The sequence below is a fragment of the Tupaia chinensis genome, unplaced genomic scaffold, assembly GCF_000334495.1.
Source record: "Tupaia chinensis unplaced genomic scaffold, TupChi_1.0 Scaffold000054_1, whole genome shotgun sequence".
Taxonomy (NCBI): Eukaryota; Metazoa; Chordata; class Mammalia; order Scandentia; family Tupaiidae; genus Tupaia; species Tupaia belangeri.
Window position 1 is genome coordinate 2,127,147 of NW_006159512.1, and position 24,294 is coordinate 2,151,440.

Consider the following 24,294-nt stretch of genomic DNA (forward strand, 5'->3'; position numbering starts at 1 on the left):
CAGGAATGAAGGGGGTCAGGAGAGCTCAGCTCAGTGACTTCAGAGAAACCGCGTCTGGGAATGTAAGAATCAGCTCTGTAACAGGGCTCTCCGCCACACCGTTCAAATCTAAGGCAATAACGTTTGGCTGGAACCAAGCGCCAAACGAACAGACATCCCCTCCTGGGTGTTATAGCATAAAGCACCACATAAACCCACTGGGTTCTTGGCTTGACCTTTCCAGAGTTCTTTTTTCATTATTTTAAGAGACACCATGAAATTGCATCATAGAAAATGAGAGTGCCTAAATTTATTCAGCAAGCACTGTGAACATCCCCATTATTCACAAGCAGACCGTACAGAGATCGTTGCAGGAAGGAGATAAGCATATAACCACAACTTGGTTTAGGAGCCCAGAAAATGAAATATCACCAATAAACAAATTATGGAAGAGAAAGCCTGTCCTTGGCTAAAAGTTTTTCCCACCTTGCTCTCCCCAGAATGCTCACAGGAAGTTTAACATCTCTCCCTAGCACCTCCACACGCCTACATCTGCTTTCTATCTCTGTGCACTCTGGATGGCTTTCTGGGCACAGGGTGTCAAGGTCAGGAAACTGGCATTCTGTTACGGAAGTTAGATCCCTGGGGTCTGACCTAAAGCACCTCCATACCCCTCTGCTCGTCTCAGTTCCTTCTCTAAAACTCACGCTGTTTTCTGCACAGGAGGACCTCCTCTTCTTCTCAAAACTTAATTCACTAGCAAGTTAAGTCTTGGGCCCATTAACTCTCCTGGTTTTGTCTCCAATGGCTGCCATCTATTTAAATAGGCAAACTCTGTGCTTTGGTTTATTGCCATCTTAACTGGAACCAAACCTATTTCTAGGATTCCTTTTACCTTTTCAGACCCTCCCCGACAACTCTGAGTTATCTTCTGTATAAATCATGACCTCTAGGACTTTCACACACTTGCAGTGCTAGTACTAACCAAGGGACCACGGGTCATCTGGCAGATGAAGATTCGGTTGTTCAGAGAGGTTAAGTGGCTTACTCAGATCACCCAAGGGAGGAGCCTAATGCGTCGGCCTGCTGAGATAGTTAGGAAGAAATGCCATCCTAGTACCCACGTCACCAGAAGGCAGAAGGAAGCTCTGTGACCTGGAGCTTTGTTTTACTGATACCGAAACAAGTCTATGTAAATGTAACCAGTGCGTAGAACGGTCTCAACCCACAGGTGTTCAAACACCTGAGCAGTTTTATTATTTTAAAATCACGATTTCCAAATGGGCTCAGCCCAGTCTCCTTCCCTCAGAAGGCTTCAGGCCATGTAACGTTTCGGGCAGACTGCATAACCTCCTGGTCACGGTGAATCATGAAGATCCATTCTAACTCCCATCTCAGATCTGATTCAAACTTTCCCCTTCCTCATCATGGGCCAGTCTTGGGTCTCCAAAAACCAGAGGTGGGAAAGAAAGTCCTGGTCTATACTTGGTCTTCTCCTCTCCTGCTCATCTCCCAAGAGGAGGGAGGTGGGCAGCAGGTCTCTCTCAGGATGGGATGTCTCTTACCGCAAGCTCCTCGCTCTTCATGTGTTTAGTTGGGGACGGGGGGATATGAGAAGGAGGGCCTCTTATCAGGTTGCAGCAGAACTCTCACTGCTTTCAGATGATGCTCTGCAGACTCCAGCACCCTCTGTAACGCAAGTGGCACGGCCTAGATTCTACTGTGTCTACAGGAGGTCTGTGGGGTGCTCTGCTGAGTTTCCACCACACCATTTCTCATGGAAGAATCTGGCTGTAGCTTGACTTCCTCCAACTCCAATCACCCTTCATGGGAAACATGCACGCCCCTGGGTTGGGATGCAGCCTCCTTCTGCACATCCATGTGACTCACACGACATGAGAACAGAGCAGTGAGAGGGTGGACTGGAAGGCCAATCCCCCCAACCCACCACCCCAGGGCCTCTCTCTCCAAGTCTCTCTCCTTCAGCTCAGAAGGTGGTCCATACATCTGCCTGCCAGAAGTTCAGCTGTGGGAGGAGATGCCAGTTTCCCCTCCCAGCCAATACCCCCAGTCTGGATGCATGACATGCTAGGACTAGTCTCACCAGTCTTGGAGAGTGTGGGGGTGTTCTGTGCCCTCTCCTACAGGAAGGGAGGAAAAGCCGGAGCTCTTTTCACAGGCACTCAAACAACTCTCCACCCTTCCCCAGCACCAGCCAATCTTCTGTTACACAGACAGGTGGTGACTGTGGCAATGCAAGATGCACTGATTCTTAGTAAGCCCTGCATAGGGGTCTGGCTCCACTGGTGGCAGCTTTCTCTTTAGGTGTGTGCTACTTTAGTACCTACAGGACAATCCCCGCCTAGCAGGCTGCCACACACACATCTTCCAACCATCACAGAAATCTAGCAGAGAGAAGGGAGGATCTAATGTCATACTTAGTTTCTCTAAAAATACTCATATAATTTTTATGAATAATTCTTTTTTTTTTGAGAGGTTTTCGTTACAGGGTGTATGCGCTCGCTAGGCAGACAGAGAGAGACATAGAGACAGAAAGCGAGAAATCATCCCCCAGGGGGGATGGTCACGCTGCAATCCCTTCTCCTCCATTCTCCTCCCGGGATCTTGGGCACGCACGCACATGCGCCTGGCGTGAGTTTTAAGCCACTGGGTCCGGGATGCGAACCGCAGTTGACTACATGGGAGTCCAGTGACATAGCCATTATGCTAACTGTTGTTCCCTATAAAGAATTCTTTTATTTAACTTTATTTATTTATTATAATTTGACTAGAGAGGGACAGAGTAAGGGAGAGAGAGAGAGAGAGAGAGAGAGAGAAAGAGAGAAAGTAAGGACTCACACTGCGATCAGCCATATGGGACTCTAGTCATATTCCCTTAAGAGAATGCATATGTCACTTATTTACATCTTTTAGAAGTTAACTATTTTTAATTTAAAAGAAGTATTTTAAACTCAGAAAAAGTAAAACCTCTCTAATTTAAAAAATTATTTATTTAATTAAAAAATTATTATTAGTTTAAAATTTGCTTTAGGACACAGGCACCCACCAGAGAGCTGTGAGGTCTGGGAGAAAATGATCAGCTTTGTCTTGTTCCAGTTTTATTGGGAAGGCTTTCAACTCTTCCCCATTCAGCATGATGTTCACAATGGACCTGTCATATATGATTTTATTACATTGAGGGATAGTCCATGTACCACTATTTTACAGAGAGTCTTGATCATAAAGGGACATTGTATTTTAACAAATATCTACATATATTGAACTATCCTTGAAATTCTGTGATAAAACCTACCTGATCATGGTTTAAAATCTTGATATACTGTTGGATTTTGTTTGCATATATCTTGTTGAAAATTTTTGCATTTGTATTCATCAAGGATAATAGTCTGGAGTTTTACTTTTTTGTTATGTCCTTGTCTGGTTTTGAAATCAAAGTGATGGAGATTTAATAAATGAATTTGGGAATATTTCTTCCTTTTGAATCTTTAAAAATTGAGAAGATTTGGAGTTAGTCCTTCTTTAAAAATTCAGAAATAAAGCCATCTTTGTTGGTAGTCTATCACTCCCAAGAAATTAATCTCACATACTTAGTTTCTCTAAAAATACTCATATAATTTTTATGAATAATTCTTTTTTTTTTGAGAGGTTTTCGTTACAGGGTGTATGCGCTCGCTAGGCAGACAGAGAGAGACATAGAGACAGAAAGCGAGAAATCATCCCCCAGGGGGGATGGTCACGCTGCAATCCCTTCTCCTCCATTCTCCTCCCGGGATCTTGGGCACGCACGCACATGCGCCTGGCGTGAGTTTTAAGCCACTGGGTCCGGGATGCGAACCGCAGTTGACTACATGGGAGTCCAGTGACATAGCCATTATGCTAACTGTTGTTCCCTATAAAGAATTCTTTTATTTAACTTTATTTATTTATTATAATTTGACTAGAGAGGGACAGAGTAAGGGAGAGAGAGAGAGAGAGAGAGAGAGAGAGAAGCAAACTGCCGGTCCTATATAATTTTTTTTTTAACTGAAGAAAAAAGCAAAACTCACCTCTAGTCATATACCCTTAAGAGAATTCATATGTCACTTATTTACATCTTTTAGAAGTTAACTATTTTTAATTTAAAAGAAGTATTTTAAACTCAGAAAAAGTAAAACCTCTCTAATTTAAAAAATTATTTATTTAATTAAAAAATTATTATTAGTTTAAAATTTGCTTTAGGACACAGGCACCCACCAGAGAGCTGTGAGGTCTGGGACTTAAACTGCAGAAGGTCACATAGCAGTTCAGTGCCTTAACCGCCATGCCACCCGCTGGTTCCCAAAACTCTATAATATCTAATCATTGTGCAAATGGCAATTTAGATTTTGTAACACAGGGTTTAAAAATAAAGGTAGTTAATTGTGTTTTAGTTTTGAAGGCTTTTCAAATTTTTTTTAAAAGCAGATACATTCTATATATCACAGTAATTTCGTTGTCAGTAAATAATTTATTAGGCTCAGACAGCAGTAACGTAAGGTGGACCAGCTGTAACTGGTATAACCATAAAATGAAATGGCCCTTCTAGACACAGGGTTATTAGCCTGGATGCTGGAATGAAAGCTTTTAAATGCAAGAGTTTCCACAGCAGAAATTCATTATATTTATGAAGATAATGTTTTAGTGTGCAATATGTAGTGCAGGACTGAGTTTTCAAAAGGTTTGAGAAAGAAAATTGAATACCAGTGATAAAATTTCATCTGGGGCCCAAATTCCTAGAAAAGTAGTGATTTAAAAATCTAAGTGCTCATTCAGCTGTAGGTTATCTTCACCTGTAAAGAAGAAGAATGGTATTTGATCTCCTCGTCTAACGAGGTGGTTGTGCAGCTCATGGTCAGCTTTAGGAGAGAGGGAACTTTTTCACAGCTCGATTTCTAGGGCCAGAGGGTTGGACAGTGGTGTAGCAGTAAAACGCAATACTCAGGAAGAATTACCATGTGGAAAGGTTCCGGATTTGGGGGAGATCAGCCTCCTAGAGGACACCTGGTGCATGTGTGTTTGTGATCTGGGCCTGGCTTAGACTGGGAGTGGATTGCGGCTGACCATCTGTGAGGGTTGCAGTCTGTCTGTCTCTGCTGCTCATAAAAGAAATAAACTGGGGGGGAAAAAGGATTTCTAGAGCCTGGAACACAGGAAGCCCTCAGATATTTAATGAATAAATAAAAACATATTTTAAAGTTCTTGGTAAAAGGTAAAACACTCAAGAACATGAGGGACTATTGTCATTCCCTATCATTTGTAGTTGGTGCATTTTATTCCTACTCTGTCAGCCCTGTGTAAATGACATCACTGCCAATTTCTGGTAAAATCATCAGAAAGCCTTGCAGACTTCTTGTTAGATGAGTCCTCATTTCTCCTTATAAAAGCTTGAAAGGGGGCAGTGAACTTGGCAGAAGAGAGAAGGCACACCTGTCATTAGCATTCCTATATGTCAAAGGGATGCTTGTAGGGAGCTTAGAAACAATTCTGCAAAAGAATGGTAATCACCCCTTTGCAATTTCATTTGCTTATTAATGTTCCCTCAATCCCTTTTCCACATATACTGCAAAGGCTAATTTACTTTATCTGAACCTGAATTACTGCGAAATCTAAAGCAACGGGGCTTAGGTAAAGATATGGTAGTCACAGAGCAGAAATATTATCAATAATTTAATGTTTCCTTCTTTGATGATGAAGTCGACATACACATGAAGGCACATCATTTTATCTTTTGTTCAGATCTCTTCCTTGACTCTGGAAATGTTTTCTTAAAATACAACACACAACTCCTTCTTGTTACCACCTTGTACCTTGGGTTACCATGACCTCAGCTCAGGAAATACAATACAGTTGCACTCAAATCTAATCACAAAATAAAAAGATGATTAATCACCAAAGTTTCCTCCTAAAGGTGGCTTCTTTTCTGCTCCATTGGCAGCAATCCAATAGTTTACAATAAACGATCTCTCCTTTGTCATCTATTTTGTCCTTTTTTACTGGAACGTTCTCAAAATGTGCTGTAACATCTTCCATTAAAGGCAAACAAACCCCTTTCCTTGACCCCACATCACCCCAATCTCGGGCTGAATTTATGTTTTTAAAAAATGAATCTCCCCGAGAGGTGTCTATACAGCCTTCACCTTCTCTTTTCCTGTCATCCCATGAACCCATTCTAAAACCAAAATAACTTTTCCTTTTCTTTGACCTATCTGACACACTTGAGCATTCCTTCCACTCCTTCACTTCTTTCACTAGTTTTTTTTTTTTTTTTTGAGAGATTTTTGTTATAGGGTGCGTGTGTTTGCCTGAGAGACAGTGACAGAAATCAAGAAATCATCCTTACCCCCACCCCAGGGAGATGGCCATATCACAATCCCTTCTCCTCCAGTCTCCTCTTAGGATTTTGGGCACACATACACACGTAACTGGTGTGAGCTTTAAGCTGCTGGGTCCGGGATTTGAACAGCAGTCGACTACATGGAGTCCAGCAACATAATCACTATGCCATCTACTGGTCCCCTTTTGCTAGTTCTTATAATCTGGCCATTCTTTGACTCTTGGAACAACAGTTCTCAATCCTTTTGTTCTCTTGGTGGTTTCATTTAGTCCTGACTCCCAAATTTCTAGCTTCAGCCCAGACATCTCCCCTGAACTCCAGAACTGAATGACCAGCTGTTTCCTTGCCACTTGTATTTTGATATTTAACAAGCATCTCGTCTTGATTTAAATGCCCCAAACTAAGCTCCCAATCATCTCACTTTCCTTGTAAGATTTATCTCAACAAATGGCAGCATCTTTCTTCCAGCTACTTAGTCTCAGAATGTTGGAGCTGTCCTCTGTATCACATTTCACATTCAATTCAGCAACAAATCTTACTGAGCCTGCTTTAAAAACCTTCCCATCTTCCTCTCACTACCTGGCCCCCCTCACTGCCTCTTCTCACTTGCATTATTCTGTTAGCTCCTAACTGGTCTTACTGCTTTCATCCTTTGTCCCTTTAGAGTCGGTTCTCAATACAAGAGCCACAATGACCCATTTACAATGAAAGCTGGATCATGCCCTCAGCTCCATTTAACTCAGAAGAAAATTCAAAGTCCTAACAATGGCCTGAAAGGTTCTCCAGCCTCTGGTGCCCACACCTTCTACCTTTTTGCCCTCCTCTCCTACCATTCTTCCTCTTGCCTACTCCATTCTTGACAGCAAAATATGCTGTTCCTTTAAAGTCTCTGAATTTCTTTCTTTCTTTCTTTTTATTATTTTTTTGAGAGGTTTTTGATACAGGGTGTGTGCGCTCACCAGAGAGACAGAGAGAGACAGAGAGACAGAAAGCGAGAAATCACCCCCCGGGGAGGATGGCCACGTCACAATCCCTTCTCCTCCATTCTCTTCTCGGGATCTTGGGCACACACGCACACACACCCGGTGTGAGTTTAAGCCACCGGGTCCAGGACTTGAACTGCGGTCAACTACATGGGAGTTCAGCGACATAGCCATTATGCTAATTGCTGGTCCCAAGTCTCTGAATTTATTTCTACATCTGTCTGAAATGGTCTCTCTTCAAATATAGCAAGACTAGCTTCCTCACATCCTTCAGGTTCTACTTTTTTCTTTTCTTCTTTTTGTTTTTGCTGTAGGATGCAGGAAAGAGAGAGAGAGAGCAATAAATCACCCCCTGGGGGGATGACCACGCTGCAATCCCTCCTTCTCCATTCTTCTCTCGTTATCCTGGGCATGCATGCACACACTCCTGGCTTGAGTTTAAGCCATAGGTTCTGGGACTTGAATCCTGGTTGACTACGTGGAAGTCCAGCAGCAACTGCTGGTCCCAAGGAAGGGATTATTCTTTTAAGCAGAAATTCAGAATTTGAAAACAATCTAGAGTATAAGAACCTATATCCCCGAACCCCTGACATTGTTCAAAGACAGTTACTGGTCATCTATAGTGTACAAGGCTTGGGGTCACTAAGGGATTGGCCCTGCTTTTCATCAGCATTTATAGCCTGGTAATTGTCACAGTCACTTCCATTGTTAGAACCAGTGGTAAACTGGGATGGAGGAGCTGAGTGAGGGTGAGTCTTGGAGCAGAGAAACCAAAGACAGTTCCATCTATTCAATAATACCAATTAGGCTCTGGAAACCTTCTGGGAGTCTGATGTTGTGCAGTTACTTTAATAAAGAAGCTTTTACGAATAATGGCCTCCAGTCAGATTCTATCAGAGATGAAATTTACTACCTTGTTCTAACCCTGGGAAAACACCTTTTCCCTTTCTTCTCTATGTTTGTCACAATACTTTCACACTTTGGGGTATTCAGAAATTGACCAAGAGAGTCTAACAAGAAATCTGAGAGATTCAGACTGAAAACTGAAGGAATAATGAAGTCCACTCCTTCTCATGGATGACAGCTAGAGTGAAAGCAAACATGAAGAGTAAACAAAATGACTTCAAAGGAAGAAGAAGAAAGGGCATCCTCACAAAGGAAGCCTTGGTCAGTAGCCAGCAAACTGAGCTGCTCCTTGAGCAGAGACATGAATGCGAGGAGATCTGTCAAAAGATGGAGTCAAACAAATTCGGTGTAGTCAAGGAATAAGGCACCCAACACCAGGTATGCATGTTTTCTTCCAGCGGCGACAGCTCAAGCCTTCTTCATCCATGGGCACCATACCATCTGAACCCTGCCTGGGAATTAAAACAAAACAAAACAAAACAAAAACAACAAAAAACAGAACCTTTTGGTTCTCCTTAGTTATCTGCAGACCAACGTCTGATCATTTCTTCTATCCCCATCATATATAGAACAACAATCCTCCTCCTCTCCTCTCAGGGGAGCTTTGAGATACATTCTCAGCCCCCTAACAACTGCATGTGATTCAGAGTCTTCTCTTTAACTACACTGTCACCTTCTCAAGTTCCGTGTCCAAGTCTACTTATTTCAAGCCGGCAAAGGGTGAAAGAGAGAAACGGCAAATGGCCTCCAGTCAGATTCTATCAGAGATGAAATTTACTACCTTGTTCTAACCCTGGGAAAACACCTTTTCCCTTTCTTCTCTATGTTTGTCACAATACTTTCACACTTTGGGGTATTCAGAAATTGACCAAGAGAGTCTAACAAGAAATCTGAGAGATTCAGACTGAAAACTGAAGGAATAATGAAGTCCACTCCTTCTCATGGATGACAGCTAGAGTGAAAGCAAACATGAAGAGTAAACAAAATGACTTCAAAGGAAGAAGAAGAAAGGGCATCCTCACAAAGGAAGCCTTGGTCAGTAGCCAGCAAACTGAGCTGCTCCTTGAGCAGAGACATGAATGCGAGGAGATCTGTCAAAAGATGGAGTCAAACAAATTCGGTGTAGTCAAGGAATAAGGCACCCAACACCAGGTATGCATGTTTTCTTCCAGCGGCGACAGCTCAAGCCTTCTTCATCCATGGGCACCATACCATCTGAACCCTGCCTGGGAATTAAAACAAAACAAAACAAAACAAAAACAACAAAAAACAGAACCTTTTGGTTCTCCTTAGTTATCTGCAGACCAACGTCTGATCATTTCTTCTATCCCCATCATATATAGAACAACAATCCTCCTCCTCTCCTCTCAGGGGAGCTTTGAGATACATTCTCAGCCCCCTAACAACTGCATGTGATTCAGAGTCTTCTCTTTAACTACACTGTCACCTTCTCAAGTTCCGTGTCCAAGTCTACTTATTTCAAGCCGGCAAAGGGTGAAAGAGAGAAACGGCACCACTGACCCTTTCTATAAAAGGCTTCAGAGGGACAATTTTATTTGTAGGGAATGCTGGGTGAAAGAAAATCCTCCTTCTCATCATTTCTCCACTTTTCTGAAGAGTAGTCCTTCCAACACTTCATGATTATGATCTTCCTCAGAGTCTACTGGGAGGCTTCTTGGACAGATCAGAAATCACTTGCTGGAAGGAAGAGGCCGGGGCAGCATTTGTTGCTCCAACAACGTCAGCATGTGTGACCCAGATTGGTGTCAGCACTAATCAACTTGGCGAAAGTGAGAGGGAGTAAACAGCATGTTTGGTCGCACCGTAAGGCCACTGGTGTGATCTAAATTCCCATGCTGCCGGCTCAAGGTGAAGGTTTTCTCCCTTTCCCTCCCCTGGCTTTCCATCCCCTTATCTTTTTTCTTCTCCTTTCTCTTCGCTTCCCTTCTCTTTCGTCTTCCATTTCCTTATTAACCCTGATTCTGATACCGATAACACATAAAATAAGCCCTCAGCTGCCAAAGTAGGAGGGAATACAGGCTTATGAAATTCCTGTTATTCATTTATAGAGACAACATGTAACCTGCATTCCCTAATATGTCAGTTGTAACCCTAAATGGCATTACACAATTATTTATGAAATCCTTTCTTGGGGAAAAAACAGAGCAGAGGGGAAAAAAAAAAGACAACGAGAACACTGCACAACCTAGATCTTATCGTACAGCTCCCAGATTCTCTGGATATTGCAGGAAATTGAAGTCAATAGAGAGCATGCTGTTTATAGCAAGGTGGGCTGTTTCACCTATTTCGCCTCAAAGTCTGGATGCCACGGCACTGAAACACATTTTTCAGGACCACTAAAAAGCAGAAATATTAATAACTCATTCAGAAAAGCAGCAACCAGCTTTTTATCATTGCTGCGAAGAAACTAGATTTTGCAAAGTAATATAGTTCTTGGCCTGCAACATCTCTTTAAAATACACATCAGGCTCTTTCTTGCAAACCAAGGCTGTCACTTCCTTTACTTAAGTCCATTTATTAAGTATATGCTTAGCCTTTTGTTTCTTGCCTCTGGTAAAAGAGAGGTATTAGACAAAGCCATTCATTCAATAATATTTATTGAGGCTCCACTATTTCCTCATTTCACTCTTATGAAAAATATGGAACAACAAGGTCTAGTTTCTGAACAATCTCTTCAATGATACCAATCTAAGACGTCTCTGGTAGGGACTTCCCTCTGTTCTGCCTTGGTCAACACTTCATTCAATACATTGGGAGACTACTTGAAAGGTATTCTTTTTTGAGGAAAGCTTTTTATTTATTTTTTTTCTATAGAGAGTGTGTGTGTTCACTGGAGAGAGACAGAGAGGAAGAGAGAGAAGTGGAAAGTGAGAAATCACCCCCTTGGGGGTGGCAACACCATAATCCCTTCTCCTTTACTCTTCTCTCAGGATTTTGGGCATGCACACACACGCATCCTGTATGATTTTCAAGCTACCGGGTCTAGGACTCAAATCATAGAGTCGCTATGTGGGGCTCAGCCACCTTAACCACCATGCTGCCTGCTGGCCCCAAGGAAAACTTTTTAAAGAATTGTAGTATATTAAAAAGCTGAGGAGGATCACTGATAGACTGAGTGACAATCCTGGGTTTTTTTTTTTTTTTTTTGAGAGGTTTTTGCTATAGGGCATGTGCGCTCACCAGAAAGACAGAGAGAGACAGAGAGACAGAAAGTGAGAAGTCACCCCCCCAGGGAGGATGGCCACGCCACAGTCCTTTCTCCTCCATTCTCCTCTCGGGATCTTGGGCACACACTCACACGTGCCTGGCATGAGTATAAGCCACCGACTCTGGGACTCGAACCACAGTCAGCTACATGGGAGTTCAGTGACATAGCCATTATGCTAAGGTCTCGATAGACTAGAATTATTAGATAAACAACTTGATAAAATGGTTTTATCTGGAAAGGAATAATGCAGCTGTGAGATCTGGTGCTGCTGAGGGCTGAGAATGGAGGCCTGGTTAATGGTCATTGATAAAGACCAGGGTATTTTCATGAAGAAAAAGCTCAGTAAGAATTACAATATCTTAATGTTGTATGGTATGAACAGCAGCAAAGTGGACGTACCCAGAGCTAGAGAATCAGGATGCCCTGCCGAGCACACTCCATTTATCAGGAGCACACTGAGGGGAAATATCAGCTTATCTTGGTCTTAAGGAACTATTCTCGGAACCAGCCGATGACGTAATGGTTACATTGCTGGACTTTCACATAGTTGACTGCAGTTCGAGTCCTGGACCTAGAAGTGTAAAACTCATGCAGCGCATGTGTGGGTGCGTGCCCAAAATCCCGAGAGGAGAATGGAGGAGAAGGGACTGTGGCATGGCCATCTCCCCTAGGGAGTGATTATATATTTTGAAATATGCCAGCTTATAAATACTTTATATTTTAAAAGTAATCAGGTATTTATATAATCCATAAATCCTTTTACAAAGAGTTTCAATGCTAATCAGGTTATAACATAGATAGGAACCTCCTGGACAAGTGATTACATTCATAAGAACTCTTGTTTCTGTATCAGTGGAGAGGTATTAGTTTGGGCTTACAAAATGGAAAACGAAAATTGTTTTGTAAAACATAGTTAAATGGGAGCCAGTAGGTGGTATGGTGATTAAGGTACTGGACTCCCACGTGGCTGACTGTGGTTTGAGTCCTGGACCTGGCAGTTTGAAAATCACACTGGGTGCATGTGCGTGTGTGCCCAAAATCCCAGGAGGAGAAGGGATTACAGTGTGGCTATCCCTCCAAGAGGTGATTTCTCACTTGCCCTCTCCACTTTCTCTCTATCTTTCCAGTGAGCATATGCACCCTATGTCAAAAAACTGAAAAAAAAAAGCTAAATATTATGAACTTTCCTTTAAAGTGTACTTATTCCTATTAGTAGCTGAAAAAGCATAATGTAGAAGAAAATGAGAAGTTTTCTCAAAACAATAATTTCTAAAACAACAAAAACGTATAGCTTCACAGTTTGCAAATACTTACACAAATACTACTTTATTTGTGCCTCACAGCAGTGCAATGCGGTGGGTATTAATCTCACTTTAGGGAGAGAAAACTGAGGCTCTGAGTAGCTAAGAGGTAACAGATAATAGAGATCAGGGATGAGGAATTTTGTTTGTTTGTTTTACTTGTGCTTGTCAGAGAGAGAGAGAGAGAGAGAGAGAGAAGAGAGCGAGCGAGCCAGAGAGGGAAGGTGAGAAATCGTCTCCCCCACCCCCGGAAGGATGGCCACACTGCAATCTATTGTCCTCCATGTTCCTCTCAGGATTTTGGGTATGCACGCACAAATCTTGCATGTTTTTCAAGCCACTGACACTTGAGCTGTACAGTCAGCCATGTGGGATCCAGTCACTGTAACCTCCATGCCACCTGTTGACCTTAGAGATGAGATTCTTTAACCGTGACCTCATTACTTCAAATCTGGCATTCTAAAAATAGTTCATCAAATAAGTATGAAAAAATGAAATCAATATCTATGTAATATATATAACAGGTTTCCATCAGGTGTTCTCAGATTTTGAAATCCGGCTGAGTTTATTCAGGTGCCCACTATTGCTATTTCTGCCTGCTTAGAAGTCAGTTCTGCTTCTGGTAAGAGTCTCCTGCCTGTCCATGGGAAGAGCTTCCTCCCTACCCCTCAGTTCATGTGTATTGGATGGAGATAAAACTCCCCAGGCATGTGACCTATACCTGGCTTACACACACACACACACACACACACACACACACACACACACACCCTTTGTGATTAACTCAGGGACTGACGAATGATCCAAACTGGGTTGACTTGTACTGATGGGTTATATGGAGTTGTTTTGGGAAACTCCTGGAAGGATAAACTCTCTTTCTTGTAGGTTCAAGTTTAAGAGGAATTGAGTTTAAAACTCCTCACACGTAGAGAAAGAGAGCCTGTTGGGAAAAGAGCCAAATGCAGTGGCCATCAGATGGCAAGGCGGATAGGAGCACCTGGACCCGGTACTACCCGGACTTTGCAGTCGAGTGACTGCAACACATGCTCTTCTCCGGCTAAGCCATCTTGAGTTGGATTTTGCTTCCTACATGCATCCCCAACAGTCCTTACTGATACATGACTGCAGTCATATAGAAATGGAGATAATCAAGACAGGACAGCGTACGCAGCCCTATTTCCCCTAGATATTAAAAAAAAACCTCTTTATTTTTAATACTGGAAGAAGAAAAGGAAGACGGGGAAAGAGAAGAAGAGATTTCTCCTGCCCTTGAAAATGTAACAAGGTCAGTTTGTGAAAGCCAAAACTCTGATCTGTGGACTCAAGAACTGGACTGAATATAATGAGAAACATTCCAAAAATTTAACAAGTGGAAAAATAGCCTGGTGTGCCTCTTTGAGAACAAGCTGCTCAGTGTCAGCAAGCCTAAGGCGCTACGAAATATCACAGGGTCAGTTCCACTGAAATAGGGTTTTCATACATTGTCAGATTTCTTATTTATTCAGTTGAAAATGGAATCTTTTCTACTGATTTTTTTTCTTCTTCTTTTTTTAAAATCAAGGGTCTGGTTTTAATTGAAAACAGTCACCTTCGTTAAGGACCAGTACGGGGAGGGAAGGGGGTGACATCAGAGCTTCTCTCGCAAAATGACTGGAGGTGCTTAGGTCTGACTGGGATCTGTCAGAACAAACTCTGGTTGTCTACTTTGCCTCCTTAATGGACTTGACAGAGAATGAAGGAATCTGGACTTGGAAGATGAGCATTAAAACCTAAAACAGAATCCATCTCCCACTTCTTCCTATGAATTTTTAAGACTGATACCCAGGATACGAAAGACACTGAGCATATGAGATTAGTGTTACCTGAAAGATACTAGTCACACTTGAATTTCTAACTCTGAAGTTGTCATAGGTAGAGCTGGCTATATCCTGGGCAGAGGCCAGTGACTGACCACAATAATAAACACGGCGTACAACGCCTCAGGTTTAATTCCAAGTGTGAGAGCACTGCTTTCCACTTTTGCCTGGTATGATGCCTTTGGTAATAGGTGCTGCTGGTCTACAGGTCTTGGCTTGAAACAGGGCACAGATAATATCAACATCCCAAATTCTCTCTGAAACTGGTGCGCCAGTTCATCAATGTGACAAGCTGTCAAATCGGAAGCTCCTGATGGAAGAGTTTACTGAGTTTGAGTTTATTATTATTATTATTATTATTATTATTATTATTTTTGGAGAGGTTTTTGCTATAGGGTGCAGGCGATTGCCAAAAAGACAGAGAGAGACAGAGAGACAGAAAGCGAGAAACACCCCCTGGGGGGATGGTCACTCCGCAATCTCTTCTCCTCCATTCTCTTCTCAGGATCTTGGGCAGGCACGCACAGGCACCAGGCATGAATTTAAGCCACCGGGTCTGGGACTCGAACCACGGTCGGCTACATGGGAGTCCAGTGACATAACCATTATGTCAACTGCAGGTCCCCCGAGTTTATTCTTAGCCTTCATTTTTGGCTATATATTATCTGTCTGTGCTTAAGCATTAGGAGCTGCTCTTTAGATCTTCATGGAAGAAAATTTCGAAATCATGGACAAGGCTGAGCCTCTCTGAGTAGTAGCTTTGTGATGAGAATCTAAATTAGAAACCAGCCGCTAACTCAGGGCCATTAAAAACAATTTGATGTGACACAGTGATAAGAAAACTTGTTTAGTTTGGGGGGAAATCACTTTAGAAAACACTTTTCTTGTTGACGTAATGGTGTATTTCCTGAGAGCTGATTCTGTAAACTCTCATAATGTCCGAGTAGTGGGCAGAATTTCTAGGAACCATAGAGCTTCTCTCTCAGGTAGAGCATTAAAGGATAAATTACTATCTTTCTACTTTGCCAGAGATGGCTGATTGCCTCCTGACTTTCTGGGATACCTATATTTCTCTAGCTAACAGTTTTGTGTAGTATATATTTTGAGAAAGTTTTAAATTTAATTTAAGGGGAAAAAAAGAACCCCTTTCTTCTCACTTAATGTCTTATCGAGCCATGTTACAGTCATGTGCTTTTATGGTAAGATCCCTTTCTCTATCCACTTTTGTCACGTGAATTGACAGGAAGGATTTTCTCTATCCGCTGCTTCCCCTGGGTTTGAGAGATCATGTTGCACATTCCTCTGAATCAAGACATAAACTCTTTGGCAAACTTTATATTTACTCAGTTAATACATTATTATTATTATTATTATTATTATTATTTTTGGAGAGGTTTTTGCTATAGGGTGCAGGCGATTGCCAAAAAGACAGAGAGAGACAGAGAGACAGAAAGCGAGAAACACCCCCTGGGGGGATGGTCACTCCGCAATCTCTTCTCCTCCATTCTCTTCTCAGGATCTTGGGCAGGCACGCACAGGCACCAGGCATGAATTTAAGCCACCGGGTCTGGGACTCGAACCACGGTCGGCTACATGGGAGTCCAGTGACATAACCATTATGTCAACTGCAGGTCCCCCGAGTTTATTCTTAGCCTTCATTTTTGGCTATATATTATCTGTCTGTGCTTAAGCATTAGGAGCTGCTCTTTAGATCTTCATGGAAGAAAATTTCGAAATCATGGACAAGGCTGAGCCTCTCTGAGTAGTAGCTTTGTGATGAGAATCTAAATTAGAAAACAGCAGCTAACTCAGGGCCATTAAAAACAATTTGATGTGACACAGTGATAAGAAAACTTGTTTAGTTTGGGGGGAAATCACTTTAGAAAACACTTTTCTTGTTGACGTAATGGTGTATTTCCTGAGAGCTGATTCTGTAAACTCTCATAATGTCCGAGTAGTGGGCAGAATTTCTAGGAACCATAGAGCTTCTCTCTCAGGTAGAGCATTAAAGGATAAATTACTATCTTTCTACTTTGCCAGAGATGGCTGATTGCCTCCTGACTTTCTGGGATACCTATATTTCTCTAGCTAACAGTTTTGTGTAGTATATATTTTGAGAAAGTTTTAAATTTAATTTAAGGGGAAAAAAAGAACCCCTTTCTTCTCACTTAATGTCTTATCGAGCCATGTTACAGTCATGTGCTTTTATGGTAAGATACCTTTCTCTATCCACTTTTGTCACGTGAATTGACAGGAAGGATTTTCTCTATCCGCTGCTTCCCCTGGGTTTGAGAGATCATGTTGCACATTCCTCTGAATCAAGACATAAACTCTTTGGCAAACTTTATATTTACTCAGTTAATACAATTAAGGGGAAATTTACAATTCCATTTTTTACAAAATGTTTTTGCCATAGAGCATGTGTACTTGCTGGAGAGACAGAGACAGTGTGAGGGGAAGTGAAAAATCACTCTCAGGGGGACGACCACTCTACAATCCCTTCTCCTCCATTCTCCTCTTGGGATTTTGGGCACACATGCACCTGCACCTGGTGTGAGTTTCAAGCCACCAGGTCCGGGACTCGAACCACAGTCGGCCATGTGGGAACCGAGCATCTTAACACCACGCTACCTGCTGGTCCCTCCAATTCCATTCTTAAAAAACATGCTAAGCATGGACAATGCAGAAAAAAAAAGTCTTTATAGGATGCTACAACCACCTGTGCACTTGCTGTGGGCATTAAGTGACCCTACAGTGAATCAGAGACCACACCTAAATACAAGGCTTTTCACAGAGATAGGAGATGGGCAGAGCTCTGCCAACATGCTATGGTCTCTATGAAAATAAATGACAAATAATCACTATAATCTCAGATGTAAAGGGTTCCATGGTAATAACCATGAGCTAATTCAGTAGGTTTCCACTAAACTATTTGTGATTTTATCCTGCTTGCTATACCTGCATACGTGTAATCTATTATGGCTCATGGGAAGTCATGTACTTGTTGAGCTGTTATTGAGGTATTTTATATCATTTTTCAACAGCAGTAGCCCATGGGTATCAGGTCTACGGCTTACGTCCCAGTTCTGCCATTCATCAGTGAGGCCAAACACTCACCTGCCTTGACTTCCTCATGTGTGAGGCTGCTGTGAGGAAGCAGTAAGACAGTGCATGTGGAATCCCAGGGACAGACTTGCCTGGCCACCTTAGGGCTTCCACGTGGCTTGCCTTCTATTTCCCTCTGTTTCCTGATAGTCAAAGAATATTTGTGGAGCTAATATTGCATGTAATGTGCTTTCAAATAAAGAAGTCCCTGATCTAGTCATACTTAAGTAATACTGTTTTGATTAAGGAATATCAAACTTTCAACTGAAGTAGCTGTTTAATGATTTAGAAACAATGTAGAAAAGTCTTTCTAGGGACCAGCAGTTGGTATAATGGCTATGTCGCTAGACTCCCATGTAGTTGATTGTGTTTCAAGTCCTGGACCTGGTAGCTTAAATTTATGCCGGGCAAATGTGTGTGCGTGCCCAAGATCCCAAGAGGAGAATGGAGGAGAAGGGATTGCAGTGTGGTCATCCCCCTGGGGGATTTCTTTCTTTCTTTCTTTCTTTCTTTCTTTCTTTCTTTCTTTCTTTCTTTCTTTCTTTCTTTCTTTCTTTCTTTCTGTCTCTCTCTCTCTGTCTTTCTGGCAAGCACATGTACCCTATAGCAAAAACCTCTCAAAAATAAAAAATAAAATAAAAAAGTCTTTATAGTGCCAACATATTACTGAGGCGACATTGTATGTGTGTGTGTGTGTTTTATTTAGATACGAACACTTAAAACACAAGGACTTCCTCACTAAAACATTCTAAAGTTTGTGCAAAGGTATACATTTATCTTACTGTTTAGGAGTCTGGTTTATTCTGTGAAAATACAATTTCCTATAGGTATTTTTGTAAATGGAGCCCTTCTACAAGTAAGTTTCAGCATTTGGAAACTCTTTCTCCTTTTTTTAGTATTTGGAGAATGTGGCTGCTATACCTTATTAATTCCATCACTCTCTTTTATTATTCGTTTTAAGATACTCGGCTTCTCAAGCATCAGGAAAACTTCTAAAGATTACAACGTGGCCCTGAATACTGGAAATATTTTCCTCCTTCTAATATGTTTTCCGTACTTACATTTACTATCTCATCGCCCCAGAACTCAGAATTAAAAGCTGATCGGCCGCTTGTTTCGTGTGCACTAATAGTGTACAGAACATCTTGTTTGTGCTAAAATGAGATAAAGGAGGTCGACGGACTTGGAAAATGTAAAAGCATTATCAGCATTAAAGTATAATTATACAAATGTGAGAGTGCAATGTTTATTAATAGGGGTATGGGAATTGGGGGAGTGTTTCAGAACTTTTGAGCTAATGAGTCCAACTTGGAATTATACGCTAGGAAAGCGATGTTTTCCAGCATGATTGGAAAACCATTGCTTTAGACACATTTACATCATTACATTCAGTGGTTTAAGGAATGCTCTTCATGCTGATTTCAATTTTGTTTCTCACCTATTTGAGATAGCTTAATGCCAGAATATTGTTTATATCAGAGTAAAAGCAAACAACAGACACAGTATTTGAAAATCCCTGTATTATAAGACAGGTATTTTAAAATATTGGGTTAAGTTAAAAACAAGCAATTAAACACTACTCTAGAGTTACATTTTAAATACATCAAAAACAAATTAATAGGTGGAATGAACATTAAATTTAACTTTACGCACTGGTTTTCAAGTTAAGCAGAACACCTGCAAACATCTGTTGACCTTAAAAAGACAAAACTATGAATTATTGCTGCCACCAAGAACGTAAGGTTTCTGGCCTAGGGCTAGAATTCCAAATCACTATGGCGGAAGCTTAGCTAAACTTGAAGAAGTAGAGGGGTTTCTAAGAACAGGAATCTGTCCTGGTGTGTTTCTCCCAACTGTATTCTCTTTTCTTTTAGTAGGTAAGAAAGAAAGCCTAAAGGTAGATTTCTGCATTTTAGTGGGAAACAGACTGGTTAGGCAAGCATTAACCAAACTACATTAGCCTCTTGGGAGAAAGAACCTCAGGAACCCAGCTGGGGGGAAGGAGGTATAACTAGCTGCTTGCTTACAGGAATTTTAATAACTAATTAAGGTCTTAACCCAACCTCACTGCCTAAACACAGAACTTCAGGGAAGAATGTGGTCTAGAGAGACTATGACAGGGTGTTAAAAAGCAAATGGATTTCAAAAATTATTACAGCAACTGACTGAAAAATAAAAAAAGGAAGACTAAGAAAAAAAACATCAATTGAGTAGTTGAGTGGTGGGAAAGTCATACAAATTGAACTAATCAACAACAAAATTTCTGAGAATTTCATATTTTGACAGGCTAGAGCTTGAAATGGTGTTTTTTTTTTTTTCCCCCTTTTAAATGCATTCATTTCTCCATAAAATTTGGCCTTGCCAGACTAGGGAAAATTCCCAAACAAACAAGCAAAACTCCTCCAAAACAAACTGCAATTAACACAGCCTAAACAGCTGCAACCCAGAATCCTTTTTTCTTATTTTTTCCCCCCTTTTTCTTATTGATCAGATTCCTGCAGTGCCATCTCTTATCTTCTCTGCAGCAAAAGTGCTGTATTGAACAGCGGGGTTTTAGAAAGCTTCCAATAAGCTCCTGGTGGCTGCTGGTAGGCCATGTCTCTATCAGTCATTCAAGCGTGGTTAGGAGTGCAGGTGAAATACATAAACACCACCACACATCCCATCAACCTGCATATCTCACTCTTCCTTTTGCTTTCAGGCTTTTCTCACCTGGCCAGATAAAAGTTCATTCAATTTTCTCAAGGCAAGACAACTCCTGAAAGGGATGCATTTCTGATTGGAGTGACAGGAAGAATATTTGGGCTATTCAGTATATTCTACTGCCCCTGCCTGTGAATCTCAGGAATAAAGTAAGGGAGCACTCTTATTAGATTTCCTGTGTGTAATCTACATACTTGTGCTTATATTTAGGTAGAAGAAGAATTCTTCTGAAAAAAACTGCACTATGTGGAGAAATTTTATACACTAGACAAGCAAGTGGGATATGTATTTCTGTTATTGAAGTTGACACAGTCAATAATAGATAATGCTCATTAAAGAACTACCCTCCCTTACCTAGGGAGGAAAAAAGGTTCGGAAAGGACCCAGTGTATATTAATACATAAAGACCACATGGTTCAAAGTTAAAACAAATCATGTCTCTGATATCCTGTCATTAGAGAAGTCTAACCACATATGTGATCCGTAAGTAGAAGGAAAGAAATGAACAGCTTGAGGAATAAAAGCTTTTAGACTCCCTATTGAAAAGAATGTCAGTGAAAACAGTAATAAAGATTAAAAGATAATATCTAACAACAGAGAAAAGGGAAATTTTTCTTTTCTTGCCTTTCCGTCATTTTTCATTTCTCTTCAAGAAAAGATTCTCCATAATCTCAACATTGCCATTCTCTGCACAAAGAACCCTGAGAACAGTTCAATATTGAGGGAGCTGAAGGGAGATACAATATCCCAGGCCCTCTCTCCAAGGCATTTATTTGTACGCAGAAGAGCCATGCTTTCCAGAACATTCTCCTCATATTTATCTTTGGTGAGCTGCAGCGTAGAATATCTACTGAAGGCTTTTAAAAATGGAATCTCACCGAACAGTTGAGAAAAGTATTTAACAACAAGGTAAAGCAATTACAGTCAAATTTTCACCTCGAGATTCTCATCTTAGGTGTGGAAGGCAGAGAGGAGACTCTTAGCACATCAGTCTGAACCTAGAATGAGGATGAAAAGAGTTGATTCTACCAATAGTTGTCAACAAATCCTCATCTTTGAAGCGCAGGGTGAATCTGCAGAGCAAGCTGCCCATCTGGATGACTTTAAGAACAGTGCCAATGGTTGCAGCTGACTCAAGTTTCTGAGCAGCGACTTGAGCACAGGCTAGACATGGACATCCATGTCAAAAACATGGAAAGGTTCTGAACGTGACAGATCTCTCCTTTCAAGGACTTGTGTCGGGCAGCGTCATCATTTTCCACCATTCCAGGTGATGATATGGGACGATGTAAACAGTCCCAGTGGTATAATTCTGTACAAATGTGTAAACTTGGGAGGGAATGAACAATATTACATGGAGTCAATCCTCCTCCCATCAACTTCTGCCCTGTCATCTAACCAATTTACATTTTATAATCTATTTTTATATTCATTTTCATGATGACTTGATTCTTACATGGCATTAATCCCTTTTGGGCAAAGACTTCCTAGGTGCAATGCAATCAGACATCATTTCTTTAGTAAGAATGGATAACAAGGATATGCATCTACATCCCATTCCCAGAAAGGTCTGTTCCAGTTTAGTTCAAGCAAGCAGGGGATGAAAGACACAGCATAAATGGGAAAACTCCAGTTAGGCATGGACAATAAGCATTCATTGTAACTGCTGTAAATTCCATATTAGAATGCATTATCTGGTAGGGATGAAAGGCAATCACATCACAGCGGCACAACACCTTACCTGGGCCATCTGCCTCTCCAGTTTCGATCGGGGAATATCATCAAAGTAGTTTTCATTTCTTCTCCTCCTTGCATCGCCCTGCATGATAATGTGAGGAACGTCTAGGGAGCCACCAGTGGTGTAAGTGCTTTGGCTAAGTGATGGAGACAACTGAGGAGGAGTGTGATTACCACTGGGTTCCTGAATGGAAATACATCATGAAATAAATACCACGTTCTGTGGTTAACCTTTGGTTTCAATATTGCGAAATACTGACAAGACAAACTGAAGGTAGGGAGTTGTTTTAGAATCAACTGTCAAGGAATGAAATGCTACCATTGTAATAGTGGCATAATCTAGTCTATACTGTTCCCCCTAAGTATTTCTGGTCAGAGTATAAAGACTTAGGCTCTGTTCTGAAGCCGGCACTATGGATGACTTCAGCAGAGAGGCACACCTGTGGTTTATGGCAGACATCCCTGATGCTATCGTGAGCGTTTACAAGGAAAGGAACTGGTCTTGCTTTGGGCAAAGCGTCCTCATGTGGTAGATGCCATGATGAGAAAGCTAAAAGGGGACCCAATGAGTTTTGATCCTCCACCCAAAGGGCTGGAAAATAGGGCCGGGAAGAGGGCACAGAATGGCAACACAGCACGTGACACACATACAGACTGCAGAGCAATGCATGTAATGACAGGATGCTTTTCTATGGCAAAGACGACTCAGGCTGAAGGAAATGGGTTAGAAGTAAGATAAAGGGAGGCAGACAGAGGAGCTCTCATGTTTGCAAGGACTGGGGTCATGTCAGCTCTCTAGGCCACGTTTCCCCCTGATGTTCTGGACCTACTCGAACAACTTAAGTTCCTACACTTTGTAGGCGTGAATCTCTTTGATTTATTTGTTGTTCCCCTCAATCTCTTCTGGACAGTCACAGTGAGAGGTTCAGAAAAAGGAAGGAAATGGAGTCGAGTAAGTGGCAGAAAATTTCTCCTCTTGGGAGTCATTTTAGGATGATCACGCCTGTGGTCCCTCTATCTTCCTCCCCTCCCATGTAGCAAAAATGAAGGCAAGGCAATAAAGCCTCTTTTTTTCTCCTCCCCTAACTTATTTGAGGCTCTTCTTCCTGAGCAGAGAAAAAGGAGTTCTATTTCTGCCCTCACTATTCCAGAGCCTTCCGTTGCCTCCGAATGTCCCTTCGTATCCCAATTACCCCAATAATCAATTCTCACAGCTCTCTGCTGGAGCCAATTCTTGTTCATGCCTTGGAATCTTTGTGTATTTTCTTTGCCTTCAAAGCAGAATCGGATTCAAAATCTTAACAGTTCCTCTCCTGCTGGGCCCTCGGCTACCCTGACAGCAGTTGTGTTGTCTGCTGACGACCATTGATAAGAGGCATTCTACTGCATTTCATTGCAGGCAGTTATAGCTGTGTGCCACACTCATGTTCATCAGGACTATCGCCACCTTTTCTGACACTTGCTGAAAGGGAATCACAAGCAAGCAAGCGCAGGACTAAATAAGAAGGCCAAAGTGGCGAACTCTCTAATTTGCCAGGGTGATCCCAGCTTCCTGATGAATCTGAGAAAAGTTCTTAAAGGAGTCATGAAAACCAGGGATGGCTGGCTATTCCTTGCCCCTGCCTTTTGCCTAGAGACCTTCTTCTCCATTTTTCCTGGCCTTTCCTTCTTGCCTTAAAATTCTTTTTCTCTCTTCTATGGCTTCTCCCTAGTTTTTCTATTTCGTAAATCTAAAACATAGCTGAAGTAAACATATAGAGTTAATTAGATAGGGTTGTACGTTCTCGGTTCTTAATTTTGAAGTGGGTAATGCCGGGCAACTTTTAGTTCTTGAAAAACAGAAGACCCTGAGGTTAATTTTAAATTGATCTTTACTTAACTGTGGTTCTGGATCGATTTTCTTCCTGTGGGTTTGAGGAGTCTGACAGAAAACTCATTTCCTCTCTCGTGGTGTGGAGAGGAGGGTGGCACGGGAGGAGAGGGAGCGGTGCTTTAATGCAGTGTGGTCAGACTGAATTCCATTAGAGATGTACATCTACACCTCAGACATAAATATTTAACCCATCAAGAAAAACAAATCTTGGTCTATAAAATGCCATCAGAAAGGAGACTGGTTTTTATA

General features: G+C 41.6%; 1 protein-coding gene across 13 annotated transcripts in view; it reads right to left on the reverse strand.

Moving 5' to 3' along the window:
* Window positions 1-24,294, reverse strand: part of ANKS1B (ankyrin repeat and sterile alpha motif domain containing 1B) — a 1,163,098-nt gene that overhangs the window by 76,811 nt on the left and 1,061,993 nt on the right. For all 13 annotated transcript variants that reach the window (XM_027775658.1, XM_027775657.1, XM_027775654.1 and 10 more), the window contains one exon: window positions 22,177-22,356. In XM_027775658.1, coding sequence (XP_027631459.1) covers window positions 22,177-22,356 — 180 coding nt within the window. The remainder of the gene's footprint in view (window positions 1-22,176; window positions 22,357-24,294) is intronic.